Source organism: Sinohyriopsis cumingii, chromosome 12, assembly GCF_028554795.1.
Source record: "Sinohyriopsis cumingii isolate HCF-2022 chromosome 12, ASM2855479v2, whole genome shotgun sequence".
Classification (NCBI taxonomy): Eukaryota; Metazoa; Mollusca; class Bivalvia; order Unionida; family Unionidae; genus Sinohyriopsis; species Sinohyriopsis cumingii.
In genome coordinates this window covers 33,106,526-33,133,046 of record NC_142972.1, presented here as the reverse complement: position 1 = coordinate 33,133,046, position 26,521 = coordinate 33,106,526, and the positions used below count along the sequence as shown (strand labels likewise).

The following is a 26,521-nucleotide window of genomic DNA, read 5'->3' as shown; positions in this document are numbered from 1 at the left end:
ACAGCATGTTCTGGTGCTGCTTCTGGGTCTTGATGGGGGTGTAAATGGGTATCTAGGCGTCAGCCATGAAACTAATCAAAGATTCTACTATATTAATGGATACAGTATATTCTGGAGTTATTCTGTGTTTTCATGGGTGGGGGTGGAGAGCCCATCTTGACATCACACATAAGACTAATCAATGGTTCTGCTGTATTTATAGGTTACTGCGTTTGTATGGGCAAATATGAACGAGTTTTTTGGATGGATATACTGCATGACCTTGGGATGAACTCTTTTCCCATACAAATGCAGTACCCTTTTTTTTATATGGTCATTTTCTTATTCTACCTATAATTTAATTATATAAACAAAAATACATTTCAAGAAACAAAGTAACTGAATTTATGCTGTATTCCAAACTAAATACACATGCGCAGATTCATCAATACAAAAGAACAGCATTATTAATGCGCACATAACTCCGCCCAAACAAATTTGAACTTTAGTCGCGCGATAGACAGAAATTGGGAAAGAAAATGTCATTTTGGTCTACTTAAAATTGAAATTTAGAATAATATTGTGAATGAATGCACATTGCAACAACTATTCCACTTGGTCTGGAATGAATAGATTTTAGTATTTTTGTCAATTCTATGAAATTTCATGATTATGGACTGGATTTATCTGTGCCAATTTTACATGAAGTACATCGGATTTCAGCAGCGGAGCAGCGTGTTGACATCTGCAAGTGTGTTTCTGTTCTGTCATTGAATGTTTAAAATCATAATGTGTGAAATATATGAAGTCTTTCAATTTTAATTATCAAAAAGACACAATGGAATATAACGTTCATTTGATTTTGAGTGCAGTAAGGAGGACGTAATTGTACTTGAAATTTAGTCAAAATTACATTACAATTTCGAAAAGTGTGATCAAGCTTTAGAACCCATGACATGGCTCATGTAATTCAGATTTGTAGAACTAAGAAAGTACATTTTGAGGAAATTCAGGATGTAAAACTCTGCATATATTTTTTGCCATTCTCATTACCAGCCAAAACGTTTATGCCTTGTCACTTGCATGTTATTTGCAGGGACCCAGGAATTGTATGACCTGTCTGGTGTATATCACTAGCCTAAATTCCAAATATTGTATCAAAAAAGTTAACATAGAATGTGACAAAGCAGCTGGTATATGGCATTCCAAGAAGCATCTGCTTTAGTTCATTCAGAAACAAATCTAATCAACTAAAATGTAAAGCGTCTACTACATGAGTGTATGTGATTTGATTACAAAGTAGTTCCTAATTCACTATTGGGCACACGTGTCATGCACATGAGTGAAATATGAAGTGCATGTGAGTGCAATATCATAAAATACTGCATGATTCTGACAATGTAAACTTAATGGAGACAAAAATGAGCATATAATAATCACAGATACAGCACATTCTGGAGCTGCTTATGCCTCTGCATGGTGTGGTGGAAATGAAGAAGAATAACAAACAAATACATACAAAAAATATATATCAATTAATGCAAACTGCTTTATCAACACAACGAGGACTTGTAATAGTTGATAGAATAGTGCGCAAACATTTCTATTGTGAAACTGAACGTCACCAATCAAAATCCCAGATGAATATAATGAACAGTACAGTAAGTGCAAAAATATCAATAAATTCACCTGAGTTCACAAAATTTATGTATGCACCAAATAAAACAATATTAATTACTAAACCACTGAAAATAAATGATTAAAATTTAAGAACTAGATTAAAAGTATTCTATGGAGGTCATTTTTACAGCAGGATAGCACAACAAAAAACTGGTCTAAATTGGGTATATCAGAAGCCACCTAGCAGGTAAAGGGGGAATTAGCCTACAAGAGTTGCTTCCCTTTGTCTATTTAATTTATTGACAGAAAGTTTTTCCATCATTCCAGTAGGGCTGGATTCGGAGGTAGTGGAAAAAATTATTCTAATGTAATGTGAAAAGGTAATGCATTTGATAAAAAAAATACAAATTATGCAAAAACTTTGTCATCAAAGTAAAGCTAGGTCTAATGGCTGCAATGTTCTTAAGTTCTGTAATGCTATAATATGGGATGCCTTACTGACTGGTGTCCAAAAGTACAAAAAATCATCCCAATTATGTGTTGTCTGAAGTACATACAGCATGCAACTATCAGCCATGTTGCCAGTATTCCGTGTACATCATGTCTTTTGGTCAGGTAAGAAGCCTGAGAAAGTGCAAAAGTTCAAATTAAATGAATAAAATCATAAATGGAATATGTCTCTAATCAAGCTTGAAATTCATAAATGGAAATAATTTAGTAAACATCATTATTAATACTGTAGAATGAGAATATTATTTTTACTCTACTAACATTAATGTCTCTGAAACAGCTTTCCACATAATTTTGGACAAGTAAAATTAGTCTAACTGGTATATTATTGACAAGGAATTATCTTCCACTAATTATCATACTTTTATGAGATAAAATCTCAGCATCCAAATAGTATAAATAATAGTGCACATTGCCTCATTCATGCAAGAGTAATGTCAGGTCAACATGCAGCATGTGTTAACTTTATTCTTCTATAATGAATTGTATTTATGACATCATTGGCCAATCTGTAATGAGATAATCATATCATTTGTTGTCAGCTGGTGCGTTATTACATCTACTGTAAGTTCGATAGAAGTTCATTGAAATTCTTTATGCATATACTGTATGTGAACCTCCTAGATGAATGGGTTTCTTCCCAATATGATGGGTGAGCAGCAGTGAGGGCGAACAGACCAGGTTTGTTTCCACATTTGAGAGCTCCTACGAAATAATTATTTTTAGAAACCTTTATTTTCAAAATTAAAGACTGCTATGGTGTGTCATTTTTGATTGAGCAGACCTATAGGACATCCCATAGGTACTCGGCCCTCACTGCTGCTCCTAGTAAAGAAAATTTTAAAATATTTGGTCGAGACCAACTCGATATCGTGATCGTGGATCATGTAAATTTATCGTTATAAATCCGTGTGGAGTTAACTGAGCACGACTAAATAGATTTTTAAATTTAATAATATCCATGTCACCGTTGCACCAAGTTTGATGAATATTTCTTAGCGTGTGTGTGTCAACGCCGTTAAATTCCTAGTAAAGAAAATTTTAAAATATTTGGTCAAGACTAATCCGTAATTTTTTTGTTATTATAAATTGAAATTATTTGTATATAAATACTCATAAAATATCTTCCTGTGAGAAATTCTGTTAAACGAAAACTACGTTCATATGAGGATGCAAAACATGGATTTACTGAGTTATCAACCAAATTATTTAAACCAGTTACTGAAACCACCGAAAAAGTTTTACTCAGAGATGTTAAAGATCCTGATGTGAGAAAAAAAGGTATTCTTCCAGTGTTAAAACAAATTGAAGAATAAACTCGAACTCAACCTGCACCTGTACTTGTGCCTGCACCTGTAATTCAACTCGTACCAGCGGCTAAATCTAAACTTAAACCTAAAATTAAATCTAAAATTAAGTATAAACCTAAGGCTGGACGTAAACCTCAAGCTGAAACTGAAGAAACACCCGAAGAAGACATAGATGATGATGATGATGATGAACAAGCCGCTGGTGGAGTTCGCGCGATTGAAAAATTTACCAAAATATAGTATCGAAGAAATAAGATCGCTTAAACCTAATCAACTAGCTAAATTTGCTGTAGATAATTATCATCAGTGAAAAAAACATTTAAAATCTGAATACGCCGATAAACCCGTATCTTATGAAGCATGGGAGAGATGGATGCTTTATGTGCATTATGATATTGATCATATTAATAAAAACGATCCTAGATATATTAATTTTATTAATATGATAGATTTTTATAGATCAATACCACCTTCTCCTTTTGCATTACCAAAACCACTACCTCAGCCTGCACAAAAACAAATACTACCTCAGCAACAATCTCCCGAGAAAACAGGTTGGCTTGCTTGACATTTGTTTACCGATGATGCTCTCGATATTTTTAAAGATGAAAATAAATTAATTGATATTGCTATACTTAAATATAAAGATAAAGCTGAATATGTAAAACAGGAACATCTTGATAAATTAAGACCTGGTAATTGGACTTCAGTATATTTTGCTTCTGAAAATAAACCTTATGATAAAGATGATCCCGGATTTAAAGAATTTAAGAAAAAAGTACATGAAAGAAAAAAACAATTAGAGCAGCAACAACTTCAGGAACAACAACCCCAAGAAGAAGAATCTTATGATTTACTAAGAGATATTTTCGGAGAAGAACAACAAGGTGCCACCGGTAGCAGTTATAATTCTGTCTGCCCTGATAGTGCTGTTAATGACGTATCTCGGTTAGAAGTTCTTATTGGGGGAAAACGAGCTGGAAATAATTCACCAGAGATAATTAATGAGGTAGCTGATATTTGTCAGCGATTATTTCGCTGTGGTATCGTGGATGTTCATGTTTACAGAAATCTCATCAATGAAATTATCGACGACTACAGCGATTAGTTGTTAGATAAATAATTAATTAAATAAAATGATCGTTCACAAACATCATCGTAGACCTGTGCAAGTTCGAGTAGTAAATGCTCGGTTGCCCATGTACAGATTTACTTACGGAAGCGGACTTGGTGATATTGTTAAAGGATTCATCACAAGAATAGCTCCTAAAGCCGGATCTGTTGCTAAACAATTATCAATGAAAGCTATAGGTTTTGTTGGCTATAAAGCCGCTGCTGCTGCTAGTGATATTGCTGGTAAAGCTTTTAACGCCGTCAAGGACAGAATATTAAATTTAATACGCAGGAAAAAAACAACCGGTTGAATTACCCAGCACCGCGGTGATGCCTAGTGACGTTAGTAAAATAATAAACGGTGCGGCAAATCAAAAACTAGCAGAATTAGCAAATCAGGAAACAAATAAATTAGTCAATCAGGAAGCTAATAAATTAACAAATCAAGAGACCAATAAAATGATAAATACTAGTTTTATATCGGGAAGTGGTCTTCGTTTTAGAAGATAATCTTTATAATAAAATGTTTGCGCGGATATCTAATGAAGCATTTGACATGAATGAATCTATAAGTAAAGATAAATCGATACATGATTATCAACATTACTCGTACGACGCCATAATACCAAATGCGGTCGGTCGAATTGACCTGCAGGTTCATGATACAAGCAGACATTTTCTACTGTGTGAGGCGTTTATTGAGGTTGAGGGTGAAATTATAAGAGTCACTCCCATTGCTGGTCCTCCAGTTGTTGAGATGTTTGTACGAGATTTTAAATTAGGATTTGTCAATAACGGTATTCTGGCGTTATTTGATAGCGCCAAATATATGATTGACGGAAGAGAAATCGAGTCTATTAACGAAAATGTTGATATTGCCACAACAATTATAGGCCTAGCTAGGTATTCAGATGATTTCACCAGATCAGCTGGCCCAGGTATGATGTTTGCCAAGGATAATCATGATAGCGCCGATCATAAGACGACCAAGAAATGCTGACGATACCGCTGATGCTGCTGTGTGGCCGGTGGTTCATGGTTCTAACAATAATTATAATCTAGGATTTGACATACGTAGAAAAATGTTAACAGGTCTTCGTAGAAGATTTTCATGTGCAATTCCATTATCTCATATATTTGGGTTTTGTAGAAATTTTAGAAAAGTAATTTTTGGGGCCAAACACACAATTGTTCTTTGTCGAAAGGGAAACAGTAATGATGCTATTTGGCGAGAAGATGATGCTGGCGTCGTAGATGACGCTAAGGTAGTATTATCTGAACTTTCCTTGTGGATGCCGGTAATGACTCCATCAATAATTGAAGAGGATAAGTTGCTTTCTTTTATGGATCAGGGTAATAAATCAGTAATATCGTGGTTATCAGCATCTATTGATAGTATTAATATTAGAGTAGACAATCTTTTTACTTGGCAGATATCATCACAGCAAGGTGTTTCTGGGCCTAGACATGTCTTTATTGCTCTTCAATCATCTGCTCGAACAAATAATCAATGACAAACTAGGATGATATTTCAAGATTATGGAGCAGCTAATGTATCATTGAGAATAAATGGACATCAAGAACCGTCCGAAGAAATATCATTAAATTTTAGCGAGGATCGTCGCTCAGTAGCTCGTGTATATCATCGATTGTTAAGTTTTATGGGTCGAGATCAAAATGTAGACACAGGTTTACAAATATCACAGTTAGATTTTACGACATTATATCCGATTTATTATTTTTCATTGAAACATATTGATTTGGCAAAACAATCTGTCGTTGATATACATTTTTGAGCTACGATATGTAATGCGGGTGCTACTGAATTTAAAGCAGTTGCTGTCATGCTTAGCGATAGAACTATGCTTCTTGAAGGTATTAGCGGGCGAATGAGAATCATTGACGCACCGGTAGAAAAAAGTAATCTAAATTTAAATCAACCATATAAATATAATGCCATACGATCATGTTAGTGTGACTCTGACTCCAGGTCAGATAAAAAAAAATTCAATCAAATATAACAAAAACATGCGGAGTAAGATTAACATTAAAGAATGCTCAAATTCAAGGTGGGCCAAATAAATTATCGTTAACGAAAACTCAACATGGACATTTTACCAAAGCCAAATCAGCGAATACTGGTGTTCAGGTTAATCTTTCCAGGGGTGCCATCAAAGATATGGTCAAAGTTGGTGGTTTTTTCCCACTTCTAGCTGGGTTAATACCAGCATTAATTGCAAAAGCAGCTATGGCTGCTCCGTTAATAGCAAAGGGTGCTGTATTAGGTGCTGCTGGATACGAAGGTAGCAAATTAGCACAAAAAGTAACCGGGGGGAGGTACAGTAAAAAAAGGTCACGGCCTAAGATTGGGACCGCCACGGTACGGAAGAGGCCTTCGATTAGGACCGCCACCATGGTAAGGAAACAGTCTAAGAATCCGCTAAATATCACACTGATGTCAAATTTCGATCTATCTAACAAGGTTAAAAATAAAAAAATCAAATTTTTCAGTGGCGTATTTATGCGAGATCAATTACCGGCCAGACCAAATTCTAACAAAACAGGAATTATAAATCTTGATAACAGTACTGGTCCAGGAACACACTGGGTTGCTTACATGATAAATCCGTGTGAAATTATTTATTTTGACTCACATGGGTTAGCACCACCGAAAGAATTTCTAAGTTATGCAAGACAGTTAAATGTTCCAATTTGGCATTCAACGCTACCAACACAAAAATTAACTGATCCACCGATATGTGGCAGTGAAGCAATTAATGTTCTTGATGAAATATCAAAATCGTCCAAACTGTATCACAAAGTTGTATTTAGGTACACATCTGATAAATTAAATCAATCGCGATTAAATAATGGTTGATATTTATGGAAGATCTTTATCAAGAGCGTCAAAAAAAACTTCTGACGTTGATTTATCTAAATACGCAACAAAAGATGACCTTAATAATTTATTAGCGATATCAGGAATAGATCCTGACGAGGTTGTTATTTTTCAGGATCAACATGGAAAATTACAAACAAGTAATATCAAATTAGCTGATATAATTAGGCGAACTGAATACAACGCACACGTAAATGATTTTACTGGTTTGCAAGAAACTGTTAGAAAAAGTGGCGAGGATATAAAAAAAAATGTTGATGAAGTTATCAAAAAACAAAAACAAGATTTAAGTGAATATATCGTTAAAAAAATAAACAATATCATTAACATGGTAAGATTTTCTACTGATTCAAAAGTTGATAATATAAGATGTAATGCGGATATTACTGACATTGGTAACAAAATCACTAATATTAAGGCCAGCATCGATCTATTTGAAGGTGCCGGAAAATTACTTCCTGGAATTATCAGTAAAACTAGCTTTATTAAGATTCCACCAGCAATAACATCATCACAGGTCAATAATATATTTACAATAGCGTCCGGATCAGCAACATGGACACCAGAAAATAACACTTTCAAATACACAACAACAGTCACCAGCGTATACAGATTATATGTTTTCCAGAATAATTGCTAAGGAGTATAAATGGCGACATACCAGCGACATATTTCTTGGATTTTTTAAATATTTTAATGAATAAAAACGTCGAAGAAACATTTATACTGGAACCACCCGAAAAAGTAGCAGCAGCGCCAACAGATTTTTGGTGGCTCATGGAATTTATCTCTGAGTCACCTCAATTATTTACTTAGTAAGATATAATGACCGCATCCGATTACAGATATAATCTTGCACGCACATGGCAAGATTCGTTAAAAAGTATCATCGATGTAACTACGGCCAAAATAAAAAAATATCAATGACAATTAGTTATCATCGACATCGTTGTTTATTCGGTATCAGCAGCTGTTGCTGGCGCCGGAATAATACTATCCGCGGTAACAATGATGGCACCCGTCGCTGTTACAATTTGTGTTTGTGCAACTACGATGCTAGCGGATGTTCTTAATATTATTGCAAAAAAAATATCTTCATGCACGAGTGAAAAATTATCCTCGTATGAACTTAAATTACACACGGCAACGACCGTATACTCAAAATTATCGTCGCTGCTGTCTGAAAGTCTCAATGACGGGAATATATCTGATTTTGAATTTTCCGCGATGATAAAAATTTACTCGCAAGCCGATATTAAAGCTACAAATATTAATAATGTCGGAGCTGCAACAGATTGTGACGAACACAAGTCCGCGCAGAACAATAATGATCTCGGCGAGCTTGACTAAGCCAGAATTTAGCATTAATTTTCTGATAGCAATTTCCGTCGACGAAATCGCACTATCACATTTACGAGTTTATTACAGCTGGCCCAATATCAGATCTAAATCATTTGGTAATTTATTATCAAATAATTCGCTCGTTTTCGCTAATAAAAATAAACTAGATGGTACTCCCAATTGGACCGTCGTTGGAATACCAACAGGTAGTTATGAGATCGAACAGATTAATGACAAATTCACGCACAGGATAAAAAATATAACCGGAGATAGCGAACCCGGAATAAAAATATCCGCTCACAAACTGACATTAACATCAATTATCGAAGTAAAATCACCTTACGTTGTTGATATTTATCAATCCACGATCAGAACCGTTCTAGGTTGGCCTGAGGTTATGCCGGTACATCCACCGGCGCCACCGGAACCTATAAAATTAGATTATTATAACGTATATAGCCACCCTCACGGTAACAAGACGAAACTAAAATATATGAAATTTCATACTAGAATGATGACCGAATTTGGAACTTTTATTATTAGAAAAAAAGACAATATATTATTTAATTTTCGTTATTTTAATGCGGCAATATTTCAAGATGATGGAAGTGCAGTGCGCCAAGATGGAGAAATATCTCTTGAACTAAGTGAGACTACTGAGTGGTTTAGGGAAATTAAACAATTTGCTGAAGATACAGCACAGTCGACATGGAAAAAATTTCAAGAATGCATTTTTAATGTATCAAATTCATGTAGCGAGATTAAAAATCTAGCAACGAGAATAAATTACGTCGCACCGCACATGGATGAAATTCACAAACGATTAAATAAGGTGATAATTAATGATAAATCAGCGAATGAACAAAATTTTTTAGACATATACGGGTTGAAAGAGGAGATGTTGCCAGATTTTAAATTTCCCAGTTTTGTCACAGTTTTTGAATTAAAAAGATCCATCATCGCCACCGTTGATGAGTTATTTTCTCAATTAATCATCGCATGGAGAAAATCATTACCGCCAGCATCTATACTTGGGCATGATAATGATCCATCTAGACTCAGACGACATATTTCACCAGATGTCGTAAATATAACAAATGCCGTCGCAGTTAATCTTCACTGTGACCTCATCGAAAACAGTTACAGTGCAGATGCGTCATTGTCAAATCAGGCTCAACAAGGATTTATTCTTTACTCGTTTTCGCCAAAAGTATCACCAAGATATTTAATTATACAAGAACCGATTAATCCTATTTATCTGCAGTGTCGTAATCGATTGTTATCAAGAATTAATTTCAGATTAACCGATCAGGAAGGAAATTTACTTGATAGGCGCGGCGAAACGTTAAATATAAATTTATTAGTGAGATCTTGATTTGTCCACCGTAAAAAAATAACAAAAAAGTAGATAAAAAACAGTAAAAATCTTTTTTTTTAATTTACAATTTTCACAAATTTTCATTCACCATTTTTCTTAGTTGTCTCGCGCGAGTATTAATTACTTTTCTTGATTCATATTCGTCAGACAATTCCGATCTGATTTTCTCGACAGCGTCAGATAATGCAACAAAATCCTTAATGTGTTCCATTGACGGATGCCAATGACTGATACATCGCTGACTGAATTTTCTTTATGTATTTATATTCAGCAGGCAGGATATATCTTCCTTCGTGTTTATTATGCACTAACATCTCAAAATCCGCGACGATCTTCTCGATATCTAACTCGTCTGATAATTTTATTTTTTTTTTTAATTCTTCGACGGCGTCAATTATATTATTGATATTTTCCTCATTCATTATACAAATATTGCATTTCTAAAAGTAAAAAAAATATATTTTTAATGTTTCTAAAACAAATTTAGCTATCTAATATCAGAGGAACATAATGAAATTCGATCCATTCTCCAAATTTATATGAGAACGTTGATTTGATCATTTTATCTGCAGCCCTTCTCACTGAATAAGAGTGAATACTAAAATATTTCGCAGCAGCAGTCATTGATTGAAATATCATTTCTTCGTTGGTTTCCAAGTTAATTGATTTAACTGCTTTATGAACTTTAGAACATTTACCGGTGTTTCCTCGTATGTTATTTTCACTAGGAGTAACTGCTTGAAGATTAGATAATTTATTATTTATCTCCATCAACATGGTCAATTACAAGTTTATCTTTTATTGGCCCATGAAAACACTCAAAGATAAATCTGTGATTGAGATAATGTTTATCTCCGGCTTTAAAATGAAGATAGCCAAATTTACCAACATTACCAACTGACTTTTTCAATTTACAGTGTCTGACAACACCGTCGCACGATGCTTCGTAGTTATCGAAGATTGGATGCTTCATGAATGTTGGATTCATATAGTAATTATCATTTGTCTAAATCAAAGTTTGTTTGAAAACCTATTAAGATAATCTTTCTCGCATTTGATGGCATTATCGCTGGTGATATTGTTTTTGTCATAATGTCTCTTTAGTTCTCGATAACGTTTTCTGCCGCAGCGTAAACATAAACGAGTTTTTTTCTCGTATTCCAATATTACATTTTATGCATCCTGTTGGTCCATAATTAACCTCATGAACAGCCTGCATATGTTCGCCGCAGAATTCACGTTTGCATGATTTATTACAACAATTCAACGAACCGACTAATAGCCATTTGCAATTGTTCATTATTATTTAGATATTTGTCTAAAATATAATATGAAATTATTTGACCTTGATGAATCTGAATACGATATACCTGACGCTGATAAAGCCAAGAAGGAGTTTTTCGACGATGGAGCTGTTCACACTTGGTCAACTTGGAAAACAAATTCCGTCGATAATACAATGACCGACGAACGAGCCAAAAAAATAATTGATTATATTCGAGTTAACAACGCCGACGAGAAATTTATATTTGGAATAAAATTTATCGCACAAATGTCTGGCGAAGTTTGGGTTATTCGTGATAAACGCGACCCTATAATCGGAGGGAAAAAAATGTTATTTTATCTGCGATTAGCCGGCACGGATTATTAACCGGCGTAGATGAACCATATTATGCTAGATCTTATCCGGTAACTGCAGTTGTTTATGGAATTTATCGGTTAAATAATAAACCAGATGTTAAAAATCTGTCTTTGATGAAAGTTTCTTCGGTAATAAATTGTGTAGCTGAACGAGTAATGGAACATCTGAAAAATACAAACGCGGATCTGGTTTAACCTTGTTACGGTTAACAAAAATAAATACTTGGGCAAAATCAGTTGTTAATGGTGCATCGATAAATGATGTTGCTGCGTTGTCAAGTAAATTAAAATTTCCAATAGTAGTAAAAACGTTATCGGGAGAAATTTTATATGAATCAGCTTATAAATCTCGAGGAGCGTTGATCGAAATTGTTGATCATAATTTACATGCTTGGACATCTGCGGTAAGAATATTTCCACGAGATCGTGTTGCTAAATTCTATCCCGAGAATTCTATAACAAAAGATTCTGAGGAAGAAAATTCCACTAAGAATTCTGCGATGTTTGAATTTATTCACAAAATAAGCAAATCAGATCCAGTATCAGTGTGGTTATTTCGCAGCGAAGATAAGTATGATCAGTTTGTGCGACCTAACGGTGACGTTTACAGAAATAAATTACTACATGACTCGATGAGTGAATTTGCAGAAAAATATTCAATAAATTCTGAGCAATTATTAGTTAATTGTTTTACTGTTCCATCTGTTGCTGCTCACGCTGCTAGGGAAAAAAATCTTTGGAAGCCAACTAGGAGTGAATTTCTCAAAGATGTCCAGGAGAGTTGTGTCGAATACGGGCACGGTGGATTGTGGAACACTAAATAAGACCACGACAATATGTTGACATGGCTGCGTGTTATCCTGGAAGTTTTTTAGGATTAGGTGAGTGTGCTAAAGACTTTGCTCAGTTTGACCATCCCTGTAGCGAGATGACGCGAGTGTCAATTAATGGTCCACTACCGGATTTTCCCTTAACCGGATTTGCTCGTGTTGTATCATTCGAATTTGCTGAAAATTTACATAAAATCTGTTACGTTTGATTTGGTAAACATTTTTTATATCAACGTTGGGTTCACACGGCGTTGTTAAGATATATGTTAGATTCAGCGATGTTAACGTCGTTGATAGTTGGTGAAGCAATTATTTCGCATAAAAAAACAACCTAACGTCTGGATGCCAACTGATCTTGACAAAAAATACAGCAAAAGATTTAGGTAGAAAAATAATAGGTAAATTTACTCAAGGTGGCGCATATGATCATAAGCGACATCATTCTAGGTTAATCATGGACGATGCTGAATTAGATTTTATAATTGCTGATACAATATCGAGAGGTATATTTTGTAACCGAGAGAGTATTTACCTCAATGACGGAACAAAATTAGGTTGTTGTTGTTATAGGGTTTAACGCCATTTTTCAGCACAACATAGGCTATTCATGGCGGCCAGTATTAATGGTGGAGGAAGAACACGGGAAAACCCCTGAAAGAACCACCAACCCACAAGAAGCTACCGGCAAGCTTTCTCACATATCCACATTGGCAGAGCCCAAGACTCGAACCCACGCAGACAGAGGTGAGATGGCAGTGATCCGGAATGGTGAGTGCTTTAGACCACTCGGCCACTCGGGGCCCCCCACAAAATTAGGTACCGTAGTTAATTATCTTGACGGAGAATCACCACAATATACTCATTTAAGATCATCGATGCTTGCATACGTGAGCATTAATCTACTTTCGATGATAAATAAATTTCCTAATCACGCAGTTAGAGTAGCTACTGATTCGTTTTACATCGATAGCAAATACTCGTCGATGTTAGAAAATTTAGTTGGCAATGGTGCATGGGGCACCTGGAGAATAAAAAATGAGGATATTCTTTGTTATTGTGAATCAGCTGAGGTCGTTGACGACAAAGAATATCATCACGGTACAATATCACAAATTTCTTCGTCACCATGTGTTTATGATCCAATTACAAGATATAAATTTGTGCACGTGAACGGGCCGGGCAGTTCAGGTAAAACTACTCGAGTAATTGAATTATTTAAAAATTCTGACTTAATTGTGTTAACGCCAACACACAGATTAGCGAAAGAAATGAAGAAACGTGGCGTTAATTCCTGTACTTATCACAGTTTTTTCAAATACAGTGGCGGTACGTGGACATCTTCGCGTATGGGGGAAAAATATATTAATAAAGTTACTATTTTCGATGAAATTTGTACAGTCCCGTTAGAAACATTAAAACTATTCCTAGATTGGTTATCGTTAAAAAATACCGCCGTAATAATGTGTGGTGATCATGGACAACCAAATCCAATTGACGGTGAATCACCACATAACTGGCTAAAGAATTTTGTTGATTATTACGAAGAAGTTAATACCAATTATAGATCTCTTGATGTATCATTAACTGAGTTTAAGAAATTAATTCGATTACAACCAAATAAAATTCAATGTGACATAATGAGAAAAGTAATCGACGAAACATCGATGAAAAATTTCTTAAATTTATGGAGACCAGATCATTTGATAGTTGCAAGCAGAAAAATAGTTCGTGATAATCTTCAACAAGAATTATTTCAACTACAATGTGAGAAATTTCCGTTATTACCGGTGCCGTCATGTTATCGACCAGCAGATACTCGACGACAAAATATTGACGTTGATGTACCGGGAAAAGGAAAAAAGAATTTGGTATTAAATGATATTGTCGTTGTTGATATTAATCTTGTCGAGGAGGCGTTAAATGCAGAAAAATCTCCTTCGAAACTAAGATATGCTATGACAATTCACTCATCGCAGGGATTAAATTTTTCAGATACTCATGTTTGGATTGTTGATGATCGCATAGAATGGTCAAATTTAGTTTATTTAGCCGTGTCTAGAGTTAGAAAATTATCTCAACTGAAACGAATTGATCCGGACGCGGCGATGATTAATGATGAAACATTCGAAGATGTAATTAAGAAAAAGTTATCTAGCTATAAACAATATGATAGAAAAAATAATTACAAATTTGACCTAGATGTTAATGATGTAATACTTATGAAAAAACAACAAGACAATCACTGCGCGGTTTGTAATTGTATGATGTCATGGAAATTTCAAAAAAATGATCCTCGACAATTTATCGTCGACAGAAAAAATAATAATCTCGGTCATACACGAGAAAATGTCACATTGGCGTGTTTAGAATGTAACAGACGTGTTATTTAAGTGATTTAGGTGGCAACTGAGTATCTGCGGAAAGTACTTGTAATTCTTCACGAGTAAATCCGCATTGAGGAGCTAACGAATCAAGAACATAAATTGCTGGTCTTCCCGATGACCTTGTTACGGTGGATATTTTATGTGATGTTATGCTCCAAACTGGATTAGTTGCTCGTTTTCTGCCACCTTCAGCCTCACCTGGTTTATACAAATATCTCACAATGATACTACCTAGCACAGGTTGTGTTGAAAAATTATGCCTTATTATCGGTATAATTGTTTTTGTAATTGCAATTGCTGGTTTCAATTTTATTGTTCGTGTTATTTCGTTATTTATTGCGTTAATTACGTCAGGTAATCTTTCGACCCACTCTTGAGATCGCTTATCAGAAATAAATTCTCTCGCACACTGATATCCAAATAATCGCTCAGCAAGTGTTTTATTAAATCGCTCAACAATTGCTTGATCTCGGTGAATTCCAGTGTGACCGTGCTGTATATTAGTATTATTTTTTTTCATTAACGATGATACCGCACCTAAAAATTCTCTACCGGGATCAACCTGAAGTAAATTTGGCCACGTTAGAGGTCCTTGTTGATAAATTCTGTTAAATGCATTTGCAACTTCAGTAGCTGTTTTAGTTATTAGCGGCTCTGCTTCTTTGTATCTGCTAGCGATATCAACAACCGTCAACACATATTTGTAGGTTTTAGCGTCAATGGTGTTATGTGGTATAAACATAATATCAGCCTGATGAACCTCGTTAGGTACGCTGACATCAAAGTGTGCGTGTTCAATTTTTTTAGGCGGAGGAAGATAAATTTGCCAAACAGCTTGCCTAGACAACCACGATGCTGGCACAGGAATTTTACATGAGCAGCTTTTGCGAGTTTGCTAATTGCTGATTTACCTCGCCAAAATCCTCGTGGAGAATAATAAATTGACTCCATATTATTTATTACCAGTGCCGAACATTAATTTACTTTTCATTGAACCCTTAATCAACCAACTAGCTAATCTCTCCCTGATAGATTTTCCAGGTATAGAATTTAGTGCGTGAATTAAATTTATGTCCGCGAGATGCCTTTGTTGTAAATTTTACTTCGGTAAGCAATATCATGAATATAACACGCATTATCGATAGCATTTACTGGTTCTTCGTTTAAATTTGGTCTATTATCGCAATCAAGTCTAATATCTAATCGAGTACCAGGACCACAATAATTATATCCGGGAAGATGTTTTTCTCCAGGATATTTTGCCCAAGGAGCACCAGGTAGTCCAGCTAATTTTGCGGCAATATCACCACCGTGTTTCTTTTTCTTTTTTTTCAGGTTTAAGTCCAGATGAAACAAATCTAAATTTCTTTGTTCCACATTTTACGCACACACTGGTCATCGCTGATCTGTTATTGCGCGTCGTAACTTTAGTTAGGCCTATCGTTGGAGTACGTGAACGACATTTCACACAATATAAATCCATAAATATTATTATATCATGAATGTAATTGATTTTTCTGCCACAAAAAAACGTGAGCAAGTTAAGCATCACGCTGCGCTACCAAATTCCATTAGAATGATAATAATAGGACCATCAGGATCTGGTAAAACGCAGTTGTTGTTAAATTTAATAATGCGATAGTTAAAATGGGATAAATTGTATTTAGTTGCACCATCAGCTGATGATCAGCGATGTTATCAAGTATTAAAAGATTTTAACGAAAATGCATCCGTGATAAGTGATAATGTTATTGAATTTATCACAGATATTAATGATGCACCATCGGTCGATGATCTTGACGGAGAAATTAATAATTTTGTCGTATATGACGACGTAATGTTAGACAAACAAGCAAATCCGTCGAGGATATTTTCTCGTGGAAGACATAAAAATACAGATGTTATTTATGTAACTCAGCGATATACACAAATACCAAAGGTAATTAGAGATAATTGTAACATTTCAGCGGTATTTAATGGCGTTGACACGCACACGCTAAGAAATATTCATCAAACTTGGTGCAAGGGTGACATGGATATTATTAAATTTAAAAATCTATTTAGTCGTGCTCAGTTAACTCCACATGGATTTATAACGATAAATCTACATGATCCACGATCACAATATCGAGTTGGTCTCGACCAAATATTTTAAAATTTTCTTTACTAGGAGCAGCAGTGAGGGCCGAGTACCTATGGGATGTCCTATAGGTCTGCTCAATCAAAAATAACACCCCGTAGCAGCCTTTAATTTTGAAAATAAAGGTTTCTAAAAATAATTATTTCGTAGGAGCTCTCAAATGTGGAAACAAACCTGGTCTGTTCGCCCTCACTGCTGCTTGGGTGTCTCCTGTCCCTACCATCACTCACTGAAGTCTACCATATACTCAAAATTATTATAAAACCAATTTTGAAATATAAATTTGTTTGTTTTTTCCATGTTATTTTTTTCACACTTTCATTCCAGTGTAGTTTATTTATGGTGAATACTTCATGTGATCATGTGACTATGAACTCTGTTAATATGATAGACAATAACCTCAATGTAGTATATGGATTATACATGGTGTGGTCAGTAGTAATTTAGAAAGGATTACAGACAATCATGGATTATGGCTGGATTTCTACATAGCTAAAGCAGCATTAAACAATTACCACTACTTGAATTCTTTCTGCAAGGTCAGTTTGCCATCTGTATTTAATGTTTGTTGAGCTGGATTGTATTATGCGTGATCAGAAAAAGTAAGTTAAAAAGGATTAATGGATCAAAGCCTAAAAATAAACGTCATTTTCATATATTGTAAAGATTGAATTAAGCAATTTTTTTCAACATTTACTTATTCACTCATATTTTGAATATAAAATATTTTTTTAAAAAAAATAGCTGATACAAGTCAATGTGACCCATGCTGGCCATTCTTGTCCACTGCACTCTTGAGAAAAGGCAACAAAAGGGGTTAAAAAATACATTTCACTGAGAAATGAACTGAAGTGATTATCATTTCATATAACATACATGAATTAGTGAAAATCTGTTCCAGACAAATACAGAAAAGATAAATAGATCTTGTCTGAGTCCTGAATTTTCTCTGTAAAGTGTTATGAACTGTATCATAATATAAAAGCTATACACAAATCTGGTGCAACAGTCAACACACACGAACATGCATTCTATATACTGTATTATTTGAAAGTCTTAAATTCTTTTGCAGTCAGTTACAAAGCAATTTAGGATTCTTCCTTTAGCATGTGGTAAAACATACACATCATTTTACATGTTATATATCACAAGTAAAGTTAAATAATATATATTATTATATGCTCATTTTTTTTTCTCCGCTCATTTTACACAGTCAGAATTGTGCAATATTACCCAATACTGAACTCGCAAGCAAATACACATATTGCATTCATGTGCAAAAAGGAACTACTTTCTGTTGTAAACAAACAATGGACGCAGACACCATCACTTTTGATTTGTAAACAAATCATGTACACTCACATAGTAGATGCCTTACATTGTGGTTGTTTAAATTTGTTTCTGAATGAAGTAAAACAGATGTTTCACGGACTGCCACATGCCAGCTGCTTGGTACATTCCATGTTAACTTTTTTGATACAATGTTTCGAATTTAGGCTAGCTATACAACAGATGCAAGAAAGGGTCCTTACAAATAACATATAAGTGACAAAGCATATACTGTCTTCTTTAGCTGGTGATAAGAATGGCAAAAAAATATACTTAACAGTTTTACATCCTGAATTTCCTCAAAATGTACTTTCTTAGTTCTGCAAATCTGAATTAAATAAGCCATATCATAGGTTCTCAATCTTATTACACATTTTGTAATTGTACTGTAATTCCAAACATGAGTGCAATTACATCCTCCTTACTGCACTCAAAATGAAATAAGCATTAAATTAAAAAGCATCTTTTTGATAATTGCAATTGAAAGACTTCATATTTTTCCCACATTATGATTTCAAATATTCAATGACAGAAACAGAAACACATTTGCAGATGTCAACACACTTCTCCCTGGCTTCTTCAATCCGATGTATTTCATGTGGAATTGTCACATATAAATCCAGTCCATAATCATCAAATTTCATAGAATCGAAAAAAATAACAAAATCTATTCATTTCGGATCAAATGGAAAAGTTCTTGCAGTGCACATTCGTTCACAATATGACTCCAAATTTCAAACTTAACTAGACACGCCATTTTCTTTCGAAAGTTATGTCGAGCACGCGACTAAGTTCTAATTTATTTGGGTGGAGTTATGTGCTCAGTAATAATGTTGTTGTTGTGTAATGATGAATCTATGCTTGTGCATTTAGTTTGGAATATGGCATACATTCAGTTACTTTGTTTCTTGTAGTGTATTTTGTTAATACAATTAAGCATTAGGTAGAATAAAAAAATGAGCATATAATAAAAAGGTTACTGCATCTGTATGAGAAAATATGAACTCGTTTTGTCGGATGGATATACTGTACTCCCAAGGTCGAGCAATATTTCCATTAGAAAAACTCATTCATATTTTCCTATAGAAATGCAGTAACCTATAATAATCAGGTACAACTGTTATTCATTGGTGGTTGAATTTTAAAATGTGCTTGCCATACCATGATTAACACTGGACTAGAAAACTGCTTGTAGTCCTGCCTCAAATAAAAGTCACAACTTTTATAGTATTTTTTTCTAATTTTATTACCTCATTCATTTTTTAAATTTATTTTGTTTAAGATATTGACCAATATCTTGCATTCATTCAGCAATAAACTACCAGGATGACCACCAGACAATAAAATGTTTAAGACAAAGGTACATTGATCTTGTGGATTAAAGATTTTATTCTGTAATGTGTGAGGTTAGGAATGCTATATGCTCACATTAAGATGTACCAAGAATTGCTAACATTGCCTTTATTGTGTCTAATTAATGACAAATATTACATGTCCATAGTTCCTGTTAAATAATATATCATTTTGGAGTAATTTGATTGATGAAAATCCCAAGAATAATCGCTTTCAAGTTCATTAAAAAGTTAAATTTAAAGCAGATTCTAGCACATTTGGACTCGATACTTTGGTCTATTTATAACCCTGTGTACAGCCCGTTAAAAGTGATCAAACACTGAATATTTTCAAACTTTGGCTATGCTACGTTTCATGGCAGTCCATTAAAAACTGTTGGACTAGCTGCTTTAATGAGGCTGTGTGCTGTTTAATAACACTGCCTCGACAGAGATGGGGTAAAATCAAATTACAAAATAATCTATATTTTGGGAAAACCATATCAATGATCTAAAACACTTTTTGAATGTTCCTCCTTTGCCTAATTTTCCCTCTGTCCTGAAGGACAGCAATTTTCAATGTTCCCAATACATTTACTGGTCCTTCAGGTTCACTGATCATAAACTTTTAATACCTTTAGCTGTCTACAAGGACTAGCTACTTCATGTCTTTTTATTTATTTATTGCTGACCCAACCATAAAATGGTTGACATCAAGTGCCATACAGATATTAATTTCTATATCTGCACTTTTCTATTAGGTAGATACTATTAGTTGCCTTATTGTTTGAAAGTGCAGGGCATGGTGGGATCGTCCAAAAATGCTGAATTTCCAAGGAACAAGCTGAAGAAAATATCCCCTACACCTTGTCACAAGACCTTGTAATGAATTTATTGCCTGCTTTTCTTAATAAAAACTGTGCCAGTCATTTCTACCACTGGTAGCCATTCTATTTGATTAACACTGACACAAGAGAAAAATTGTAATTACTTTATCTCATTGAAATTTCTCTATGGGGTATCAAATATACTTTCTGGTAACTCAGCGATGAAATATTATAAAAATTAAAGTGAAAGTAAACAGTATTGGTTAACAATATATATATAATGGCATATTCAAGTTTCATAACATGATTAAACCTCTCAGATAAGTTTATTGTTTCAAAACAAGGTCTGAGGGAACCCTCTGTATCAACATCACTCAGTCTAATACTAACTTCACTTCACTGTAAAGAAAATGAAATGCAAAGACAAGAAAAGAAACAAAATAGATATGTTTTTAAAATATCCATTGCCTGTTTCTGATCATTTATCAGCCTTCTTAACTGTTGTTTAATGAAGTCAATTTTAGAATGTTGCATAAGACAAAAGTAGGTTTGTATCCTGTACTTCTGTCACTCCAATTTTGCTACATTTCACATTACTGCAATAGATATATGGTGAATCTAGCCCTAAACTAGCCAGCGTTATGAAGTCTTGTATAGGATAAAGATCTAAAGTATTTCAAGATACCTTTCCTTGTTTCTTTAAATTCCTGTGAATCAATTACATAATACATGTGGTCATCTTACATAATCCTCATTAGCCTGAATAATGTTTTATTCTTCTTTGTTTACTATCCGACCTGTTCAACATACTTACCTATGAAAGTATGAACAATGCCAAGGTAAGTAAGAGTTTGCAAGCACAGGTTTGTCCTGCCCTGTCCTAATTTCTGAACAATCTCCATGGAACTTCTCAAATGGCTGTAAGTGAAATGGAAAGAATAAGAAAGCTGATTAATCTTACATTTGTCTGAATTTTCCCATCAAGGGCAAGAATACCTGTCAACCATTATCCGTGTACCCATTCATGTTCATGAAAACATTTCAAATTTAATATCAGCAATTTAGAGAGTAAGGAAATGGCATGTAGTAACAAATTAATGGCTTGTTTAACATAAAAATCCAAGATAAGAGTGACTGAAAAGGTCTATGTTTACAAATCTGACAATAAAAATCCATATTCTTAAACAAACAGCTGATACAAATTTTGTATCAGTACTAGTAACAGTTAAATTCTTAGCATGCATATTTCATGTCTTGGAAATATCTGACAAAACAAAAACATTAAACATAGCATGGAAATTGACAATGTCCAAAATAATGCAATACAACATCTGCAGCAAACAGTACTTGTTTATACACTGACTTCTACACACAATTCTCAGAGAAGTTTTATTGCAAATTTTGTTTCATTGAGAACACTTAAACTAAAACTAGAAATTAACTTCTAGCATATCCCAAATCAATCTGGTTGATTTTTAACCAGCACTGATAACACAGTGTCATGCCAAGCATGGAACAAGGACACAATGAGGCAGCTGACTGGACATGTCTAAACTCTTAAACTGTAAACCAGACACACAAATGCGATACTTTGGGTCCCTCCTGAATTCAACTCACATTAAAAGATGTTAATAAAATTGTATTGTGGTTCAAAGGACCCCAAAGAGTGCAAATAAGTTAAATGATGGATTTCATCTTACTTGATGTGCAGAGTCTGCAAAGACTTCTTGACAATGAGACAGCAAGGACATTTTTTCCTGCCAAGATACCTCTTGTCTGCTCAGTGACTTTATGCCATGAACAAAATCCCAAACCAGGACAAAGATATCTAGCAATCTGTAAGTACCTTTTCTGCAGAAATTCTGACATAATTGACCAACCCAAAATCATCAAACTTCATGAGATAACCTTCCCACAAAGAAGGTTCTGCCCGAGATGGAAAGTACTGAGTATGGCCTTCATTTCTGAGAGATTAGAATGATGGGCTCTCTCCTCTGGACCTTGGTTGCACCTTACCATTCTGTGTTTGGGCAAAAGATGGGCTTCTTAACTATGTGTGCAGGCATCTATACAGACTGTAACTTCTAGATGAGTGTCTGATCACAGAGATTTCTACCAATTACCATACTCTATCTGGACTGATGCGGGAAGTGTGTTTTTTCTGTCCAGATTAGGATATGGTGATCAAGGCAACTGGAAATAGAGTGCTATTGGGTTAATCATTTACATGTGTGCACATAAAGAGTCATCCAAAATTAATAATGATGCAGCAAAAGTCAAAGTTGAAAAAGCTGCAGAACCTCCTCATGAAAATCTCCTTTCTGGAGATCAGTTTAATGAGTTTGATAATCCAGCTATGCACTTGGGGCAGTATGTAAACATATTTCACAAAAGCCAGAAATGTCGTACTGAAATAAATTAAATACTTGACTAATCTCCAATCAATAATACATAGCTTATGGCAGAAGGATAGTAATATGCTCATATTCTGAATTAGAAAAGAATGTATCATGTGATTCAGTACAGAGTTTTCAAGGTACAACATGGCTGCTGTTGTTAGGATAGACCTGAAGTGGAAGGGAATGCTGTCATCTCTCCTGGAGAAGACTCATGGACTGTTGTGGAGTCCAGGTATACAATTTGGCATTGGTCATGTTATGACTGATTGCAAATCATCACTCTTTAACAGAAATCCACACCAAACTCTTGTCATTTTGAACCTTGCTTGGCTACAATCTTGTTGAACTGGCTCCAATGAATAACCAGCCATATAGCCATTCATGTTGGCAGAAAAGAAAGTGACAAACAAATTCCTGCCCACTTGCTGAACTTAGTCTGGATCTTTTGCAAAGGAAAGAGACTGGATGATGGAAATCTGAAACAACTCCAAAACAACCTGGATTACACATATTTTGTTTCAAAGCAGGCCAATTCATGCCTCATGAAATGAAAAAGCCCATTGCTTACATAAATATATTTGGCAGAAGGTAAGGTTAGAAACTCTGTAGTTACTCAGAGGCATATGTAGTAGAAAATGGGGTTGTCTCCCTTTATGAGACTGTGCTTTATATACATGTAAACCACTGACATTGTTACAATAACTTAAGTGTTATAAAAATGTGTGACTTGCTACTTAATCTCATTTAAATGACCTCCAATCTTTTTTTTTTTCTGCAACCTGTCATAACTGAATTATTATTTTTATTGTGCATTAGAAATGCCATTTGATTTTAGAAACAAAACTTCTCATTTTTTGGTGCTCAGATGCATAATCATTGTTCTGCAGTACATTTGTCAACTAAACCCTGATATCTCAGTACCTGGTTATGTCGACAATTTTTTTTTACAACTCTGATGTAATCCAGATAACTGTGTTTGACTGTATTTGTCAAAGTCTGGGACTTCTACACGGTAGGTGTTAGAGTCCATTCTGTACCAATAGGTGAAGAATGATGTTGGTAGTGACTTTTAAGAAGGCTTTAAAAGTTACTGGGGTCACAAATATTATTGGACAGACAATTAGTAGTCTCTGTGAACATAAAAAACTACTGAATCAGACACAGGAAGGGATGGTCATCTTCATCAACCCTGAATTTGCACACCACCTTCAAAGACTGTGCTGTCAAACAATGGGTCAAAGACAACATCCTATAAATCACTGATATCACTTTTTAAGCTAAACTAAGTCCTCTCTGCAGATGTTCTGGGTTTTCCCCACATTCACATGCAAGTTTGTTAGCATCAGGTCCATGGAGATTGTACCAGACAAAAGGGAAAAATGTAGAATTATCAAAGGGCATATTCTGGTACCTGCACATTATAAGCTATCAAATGAAAACAATCATCTGAACTGATAGAGGGCCATCTGGTGGAGATTGGATTTTCAAGGGAGTCGCATGGCAGGTAGTGAGATGGACACAGACAAAAAGATGAAATGGATCCCAATAAAAGATCAACAGATGACAGAACAGTCAGTCGGCTTTTCGTTTGGCTTGTTACAAAGTTATAACTCAATTTTGATTAATAGTAGCAATGGACAGCCTGTCAGACACCTGTGAATACTGGTCAGTTGCCAGGATGGCAGCAATCAGTACAGACGGTTGGTACATACCTGTCACCTCTCAAGTGAGAAGAAAAATAATCTGATCTCATAATATCTCCTGATTTGTTTAAGAGTTTTCCCAATTATTAAATTATCTCTGTAGATTTTCATTTCTCAAAATAAAAATGCATATATTGTATACAATCCACATAATCCATGTCCTATTTTATCACCTATGAATATTCTGATGAAACAATTAATATCACATTACAAAGAATGTTTCTTAGTCAAAAAAATGTTAAGTTTAAACATTATTTATGCAACTTTATCACTGTGAATGCTGTGTAATTTTTCTACAAACAAAATAGCATTCTACATTCCCATAAAGAAAATTACGTGTGTCAACACATGGCATTACTTACCATATATATAAATGTTGATTACCATCATTAAATTAAAAGCAGGAATGAAAAGAAAAATACCATACAGCATATGTGCCCCCCCCCCGGCAAAAAAAAATAATTCAGAATATATATGTTACTTAGTAAACAGTGTTAAATAAGCTAATGTCAAGGAACAAATGTACACCACTTCCAACTACCATCTCTCATCAACCTTTTGAACCTGTTTGCAAATTTCTTCCATGACAAAGTACAAACCATTAGAGATAAGCTTGACAACACAATTTCAACTGACTCATTGTCACCATACGGATGTGATACAGAATTTCAGTGGCAACCGTTAGCAGCATCTGAACCTGTCTGTATGGATTTAGTACGTACAATCATGATGAAGAGTGCACCGAAGTCATATGAACTTGATCAGATTCCAACATCACTGCTGAGTGCTTAGATCAATATTGCATTCACTAACTCATGTTATTAATACCTCTCTCTCATCAGAGGAATTCCCAACATTTTTCAAATTTGCCATTGTAAAGCCTCTGCTGAAGAAACTAACACTCGACTATAATGATTTAAAGAACTACCACCCAGTTTCTAACCTCCCATTCATGTCAAAAATCTTAGAAAAAGTTATTCTATCCCAACTTGTATCTCATCTGAATTCAAACAGTCTTTTTGGCAAGGTACATTCTGCATATTGCCTTTGCCACTGTACGGAAACTACTCTTCAGAAAGAAGTTAATGACCTTCTCTCTGCTTTGGATAGTGGAAAGATTACAGTCCTCACCCTCCTTGACTAGTCTGCAGCATCTGACACAATAGACCATGATATATTACTTCACCTTCTCCAGCATGTGTTTAGCATTCATGATACAGCCTTACTGTGGTTCAAGTCCTACTTGGTCAACAGGACACAAAATTGTGTCCACAAATGGAATACATTCCAGCCCAGATAATCTATGTTGTGGTGTTCCACAGGGGTCTGTTCTCTTCATTCTGTACACTCAGTCGCTCTCAAGTGTCACAGATCAACATCCAGTGTCTCACCAATTGTATGCTGATGACACCCAAATATACAAATCTAGCCACCCAACTGAAGTTGATGCTACCATCCAAGGTGTAGAGAGGTGCATTTCCGATGTGAAATCATGGATGACATGTAACAAGCTGCAGATGAATGATGATAAAACTGAAGCCATTCTGATTAAAACACAAAGACTTTCTCATTCACATCCTTTACCTCAAACAATAAATATCGGCAACACCAAAATTAAATTCACAGTCAGTACAAAACCTAGGTGTTACTCTCGACAGTACTCTCTCATTGCACCAACATGTCATAAACATATGCAAGGCTGCATATCTTGAGCTGAGACACATCAGCTCCATAAACAATCTTTCAGCTTATGCAACTAAAACACTTTTGTGTTCCTTAGCACTTTC

General features: G+C 34.8%; 1 protein-coding gene across 1 annotated transcript in view; it reads right to left on the bottom strand.

The window, feature by feature from the left end:
• The window catches only part of LOC149786217 (uncharacterized), an 80,789-nt gene that overhangs the window by 4,506 nt on the left and 49,762 nt on the right, over nt 1-26,521 (bottom strand). Inside the window, exon 9 of the mRNA XM_089975906.1 lies at nt 21,447-21,550. Within this exon, the coding sequence (XP_089832032.1) occupies nt 21,447-21,550 (104 nt within the window). The remainder of the gene's footprint in view (nt 1-21,446; nt 21,551-26,521) is intronic.